The sequence below is a fragment of the Coregonus clupeaformis genome, chromosome 33 (assembly GCF_020615455.1).
Source record: "Coregonus clupeaformis isolate EN_2021a chromosome 33, ASM2061545v1, whole genome shotgun sequence".
NCBI classification, from domain to species: domain Eukaryota; kingdom Metazoa; phylum Chordata; class Actinopteri; order Salmoniformes; family Salmonidae; genus Coregonus; species Coregonus clupeaformis.
In genome coordinates, this window is record NC_059224.1 from 22295263 (window position 1) to 22300944 (window position 5682).

Genomic DNA, 5682 nt, shown 5'->3' on the forward strand with positions numbered 1-5682 from the left:
TTTCGGCGACGGAGGGTGCGTTTGTTCCGCATTCGTTTCTTGTGTTTACACGGTAGTTGAGAACGTGTATTTTGTCAAGATGACTGATCAGAAAGCACAAAATATAAGCTCTATTCCAATCGATGGATTTAGCAATATGCGAATCACATCAATATGGACATTTCTGATGTCTGTACGTTTGGTTTGTCTTTCTTATTCCTCGAGAAATGTATATTGGATGCTAGCTTGCCTTAGCAAAGATGAGTTAGCCTAACTAGCTTAGCTTGAGAGCTAGCTATCTTTGTTGTGTTCTCTGCTAGTCAAAGTAGAGATATATATTACAAGATTAAATAGATTAAGTTAAAAAGATATATCTGACCAGTTATCTGGTTGTTGTGTTGCTTATGAGTTAGCTTGCTGACTATCTAGTAGCTAGTATCAATGCCAACCCACTGTCCAATAACATGATGCTGTTTATTGTTTGGAAATGTAGCTAGCTAGCTAAACCACTGTTTGATTTCATGTCTGCAGATACAGTGGTCTGAGCCGTGGCTTATTGGACTTCTGGTGTTCCATGCTGTCTGTCTCCTCGCAACTCTCCTGACACGCAGATTCTACGGAGTGCAAATATGCCAGTTCCTGTTTATGGGTAAGTGGATGTGTGTTTCTACTACTACCATATCGTTGGTTAGATGTCATGTGATTTGTATCTTTGAAAATCACTACACATTTTATGCACAAACATTTATTCATGCCATCCAGTAATTGCTGTTTCCCCTCTCTCCACAGTATGCATGGTGTACAGCGCTGAATATCTGAACGAGGTGGCAGCCATGAACTGGAGGTAAAGATCTCATCGAGCTGCAGTACATTGTATACTCCTGGGGGAAAATATGTTGACTGTTTTATTAGTAATTTAGTTAGTGAGAAACAACTTATTTTGTAATTTCACAGGTCATTTTCCAAGTTCCAGTACTTTGATTCAAATGGGATGTTCATATCTTTGGTCTACTCCATTCCCCTTCTGCTCAACACAATCGTCATTGTTGTAAGTTTTAAACGTTATTCTCAACCATTAAATCCCAAGTGAAAGAGAGCTGATCGTAGGCCTGTGTTAACAGATCTGTGCATGTGTGTGTGTCTCAGGCGTTGTGGGTGTACAGGACGTTCTCCACCATGATAGAGCTGAAGACCCTGCAGCTGAAGAGAAAGGCCCGCAGAGAGCAGAACAAGAAGACTGACTAATCACCCTCCTCTGGGACCTCCATTGGGTTCAGTGGGGTGTTGATGCTGGGAATCACCTCAACTGCCATGTTAGCTTGGCTAACATGGTGCCACATCAGCATCACATGGCAAACATCTGCATCACAACATGGTTGGTTCCAGTGCTTCGACTGCCTAAACTTTTTGAAAGGTAGATCTGCACTGTGTTTGTATTAACTACAGTATGAGAAGAGTGGAGGGGGGATCACTATTGTCTTCCATCTTTTCAATGGGTAAATCTCACACCTGCGTTGCTTATATACTTGCCCAAGTTGACTTCCCTCTGCAAATCAGAACAGACTGGATGGTTGAAGAAGTATGGTTGTGGTCAAGTTGCCATTTTTCATTAAGTGAATATCGTTTGATAGAATACAGTGTACATATAAAACATTTATTAAGGGGACCAAATATGTTACCAAACATTTATTTAAAAAAGTATTAATATTATGTGATGAGAAGGTAGCTTACTTGTTCTGCACAACAGTGTAATGCTCATGGCAAATATTGTCGTTATTTTGCTTGTAGTGATAATGGTTATGGATAATAAAATATTTTATTGAGGCATAAATGCAATTTTTTTGGGACCCCTTCTATAATGTGAATTCATGGAACCATGTGAATCCATTCCTTCACTTATTCTGTTCTCTACTAGTCCACAAGAGGGCGATAGTGACCCAATGACCACATGCTCTGTGCTCCATCACCCTCTGCGGGGTTGTAAACAACCGGATAAATCTGGTTTTCAGGGGAAATGGAAAGAGAGGACATTAACAAGGCGACACTCCATCTTAACTCCTCCTCCATATTTACTGGATTGGTTCAACAGTGGAGAAGAGAACCTCCCAGACAGTTTTTTTCCCTCCCCGGCGGGACCAGAAACGCTGCGACATTAGGTTAGTGCTCCATAAGGAGAGACATCAAGGATCAATAGCGAAGGAGCCTTTAAAGATGATTAACAGTGTAGATCAATGCATGATGCTACAATGAATATATGATTTATTTCACCGGGTCAAAGCAGATAAAATACCAAGGGTGTTATCATGTTGATCTTTGGCAGATACTAAGAAAACATAAGCTACGTTTACAAAAAGGCCGACCCTTCAAAAGAGGTCCAGTAACTCACATCCCATATTTCACTCTTTATCTCAGAGGAGAGAGGAGGGACGTCTGATTCCAGCTGCGTGTAATTTATTCACATTCTTTATTTTCCCAGATGCGTCCGACGTGTGTTGGTATGCGGTTCCTGTGTTGGTATGCGGTTCCTTTCCTGATCTGCCAAGGTTGATAGCTACGGACGTGATCATGTTCTCGGTTGCAATCATGTTCTGAAAGTCATCTGAGGAGTTAAAGAGGAGGAGGGTCTTGGCAGGGCATTCATTCTCTGGTGTGTGGGGTTGCATGCTGAGGCCTGATGTTTTCCCCCTTCATGATAGCTATGCAGTGATTCCCCTGCCAAAAGATAGGCTTTAGAAGTCCTCCTCCTATGGTGAGGATAGACAGGTGCTTGCTCATCCATACTGGTTTACATGCATGCACAATACCTAATCTTCTGAATATGTTCTGGGTATAACCAAATCTGGGAATATGTAAAATCAAAGAGGATTCACACAGAGGGAGAATTAAATGGAAGTATGAAAAAGAGACTATGGAAACCATATGTGGAAACTTAGCCACTTCTGAATTCTAAGCACGATATAGATTTGAAAAAGCTAACAGGTGCTTAAACTCTCGTCCAGTTGAATTCTGTGCTTGGTTGCTACAGTATCTTGGTTCTGGCTGAGCCCTTGATTACATGTTGTCGAATCAGAGTATGGTCTCTCATACATTTGTGAGCTCGCCTAACTATTTTCTGACAAAGTGCATTGTCAGGGTTTGCGGTGTTGTGGCCTGCAGATGCCCAAAACCTAATGTTGTTTGGATCTGTGAATGATTCACCACCCATCTCTCTCACCTTGTAGGCCTTGTCAGGGAATTCCTGTTTGATTCCATTCCCAGATTCCGGCCTGGCCATTGCAGTGCCGAGGAAACTGTTAGAAACGTTCCCAACCTTAGTCCATGTTGTGAATCGGATTTCAGACAAGCATCTGCAAACCATCCTAACAAACCCTTGGCACAGGTCCTTGGCAAACCCAGTTGAAATAACAAGGAGCAAGCAGATACTGCCAGCTTAAAAAAAAAAAAAAAGATCCCCCTCAACCCCTGAAAACTTCACCCTGTTGCAGTTCCGATTATTATTACATACATGCCGACATGCTTTGACTGTTGCCACTAAGTTAGCTGGAAGCGGAGTAGATCTTGCAGATGTTTTTGATTGCACCCCCATCTGTGCTGAATGACAAACCAAATAAACACCAAACATTGTAAATATACCTGGGAGATAAACAAATATTCTAATTCTGTGTTGCTTACAGCTTAAATCAACTGATGTGAACAGTAAGCAATGACATCACAATATGACTATTAGTTGATCTCTATTGGAGTCTCATTCTGTGCATTGTGCTCTTTCTCAAGCACTTCCCTGACTGTGTGAGGTATAATGAGGTCATAAGATTATACTTTGATATACCTGTATAGAATCATCCTGGCCAGGTTGGAGAGGAGAAAGGTGGCCAGTACTACATGCAGGTAGCCTAGCGGTTAGAGTGTTGGGCCATAAACAGAAAGGTCGCTGGTTCAAATACCTGAGGGGGCAAGGTACAAAATCTGCCAAAGTGCCCTTGAGCAAGGCACTTAACCCTCATTTGCTCCAGGGATGCCGTACTGCTATGGCTGATCCTGTAAAACAACACATTTTACTGCACCTATCCGGTGTATGTGACAATAAAACATCCTATTATTATTACATAGATGCCAATATGCTTTAAATATATGGGAGTTGCCACTAAGTGAGCTGGAAGCGGAGTGGACAATCAGAGTAAACTGAGTTTACTGTAAGTGTCCTTCCCTCATTATTGTGTTGTAACTGATCCTTTTAATTTGAGTGAGTGGGGGTTTTGTGTGTTTTCACATCCACCACCAAGTGACCACACGGCTCTGATGGTATACCATCCTGCCTCGTTATGGTATGTGACACGCTTTTCCCATCATCCTCTCTGACGTGGGCATCCTTCTTCCCAGTCACGTGACGCAAGTGTCCAGGTTTCCCGTCACATCATCCTGCTCTGATGACAGCGCAGGGTAGCTTGAACTCACTCACGAAACCGGATATGGCAGCACACAGAATACACACACACACATGCACGCACACACAAATAAATAGACATTTGTACATTTACTGTACATGCAGAGAGCCATGCACTACACACACTAACACACACTTACAGTGGCTTGCGAAAGTATTCACCCCCTTGGCATTTTTCCTATTTTGTTGCCTTACAACCTGGAATTAAAATGGATTTGTATCATTTGATTTACACAACATGCCTACCACTTTGAAGATGCAAAATATTTTTTTATTGTGAAACAAACAAGAAATAAGACAAAAATAATGAAAACTTGAGCGTGCATAACTATTCACCCCCCCCAAAGTCAATACTTTGTAGAGCCACCTTTTGCAGCAATTACAGCTGCAAGTCTCTTGGGGTATGTCTCTATAAGCTTGGCACATCTAGCCACTGGGATTTTTGCCCATTCTTCAAGGCAAAACTACTCCAGCTCCTTCAAGTTGGATGGGTTCTGCTGGTGTACAGCAATCTTTAAGTCATACCACAGATTCTCAATTGGATTGAGGTCTGGCCTTTGACTAGACCATTCCAAGACATTTAAATGTTTCCCCTTAAACCACTTGAGTGTTGCTTTAGCAGTATGCTTAGGGTCATTCTCCTGCTGGAAGGTGAACCTGCGTCCCAGTCTCAAATCTCTGGAAGATTGAAACAGGTTTCCCTCAAGAATTTCCCTGTATTTAGCGCCATCAATCACTCCTTCAATTCTGACCAGTTTCCCAGTCCCTACCAATGAAAAACATCCCCACAGCATGATGCTGCCACCACCATGCTTCACTGTGGGGATGGTGTTCTCGGGGTGATGAGAGGTGTTGGGTTTGCGCCAGACATAGCGTTTTCCTTGATGGCCAAAAAGCTCAATTTTAGTCTCATCTGACCAGAGTACCTTCTTCCATATGTTTTGGGAGTCTCCCACATGCCTTTTGGCGAACACCAAACGTGTTTGCTTATTTTTTTCTTTAAGCAATTGCTTTTTTCTGGCCACTCTTCTGTAATGCCCAGGGGGGATGTTCAAAGTTTTGGATATTTCTTTATAACCCAACCCTGATCTGTACTTCTCCACAACTTTGTCCCTGACCTGTTTGGAGAGCTCCTTGGTCTTCATGGTGCCGCTTGCTTGGTGGTGCCCCTTGCTTAGTGGTGTTGCAGACTCTGGGGCCTTTCAGAACAGGTGTATATATACTCAGATCATGTGACACTTAGATTACACACATGTGAA

The 5682-nt window shown here is 42.5% G+C and overlaps 1 protein-coding gene across 2 annotated transcripts; it reads left to right on the plus strand.

The window, feature by feature from the left end:
* Nucleotides 1–3442, plus strand: tmem18 (transmembrane protein 18). Of its 2 annotated transcripts, XR_005996690.1 has the most exons (6): nucleotides 1–172; nucleotides 511–628; nucleotides 769–823; nucleotides 934–1027; nucleotides 1126–2135; nucleotides 2456–3442. XR_005996690.1 is itself a non-coding variant. In XM_041860370.1 (5 exons), the coding sequence occupies exons 1-5, from the start codon at nucleotides 80–82 to the stop codon at nucleotides 1222–1224; spliced, it is 459 nt and encodes a 152-aa protein (XP_041716304.1). In that variant the 5' UTR covers nucleotides 1–79; the 3' UTR covers nucleotides 1225–3442. The 2 variants fall into 2 exon arrangements, 1 of the variants encoding a protein (XP_041716304.1); XM_041860370.1 differs by having other exon boundaries at nucleotides 1126–3442.
* Nucleotides 3443–5682: the final 2240 nt, after the last annotated feature.

What these genes read in the sequence shown, in the direction of transcription:
- tmem18 (XM_041860370.1), top strand. Translation starts at nt 80, where the DNA reads ATGACTGATCAGAAAGCACAAAATATAAGCTCTATTCCAATCGATGGA. An exon ending in GTGGCAGCCATGAACTGGAG is followed by an intron (nt 824 to 933) that starts GTAAAGATCTCA and finishes GTAATTTCACAG; the next exon opens with GTCATTTTCCAAGTTCCAGT. An exon ending in TCAACACAATCGTCATTGTT is followed by an intron (nt 1,028 to 1,125) that starts GTAAGTTTTAAA and finishes TGTGTGTCTCAG; the next exon opens with GCGTTGTGGGTGTACAGGAC.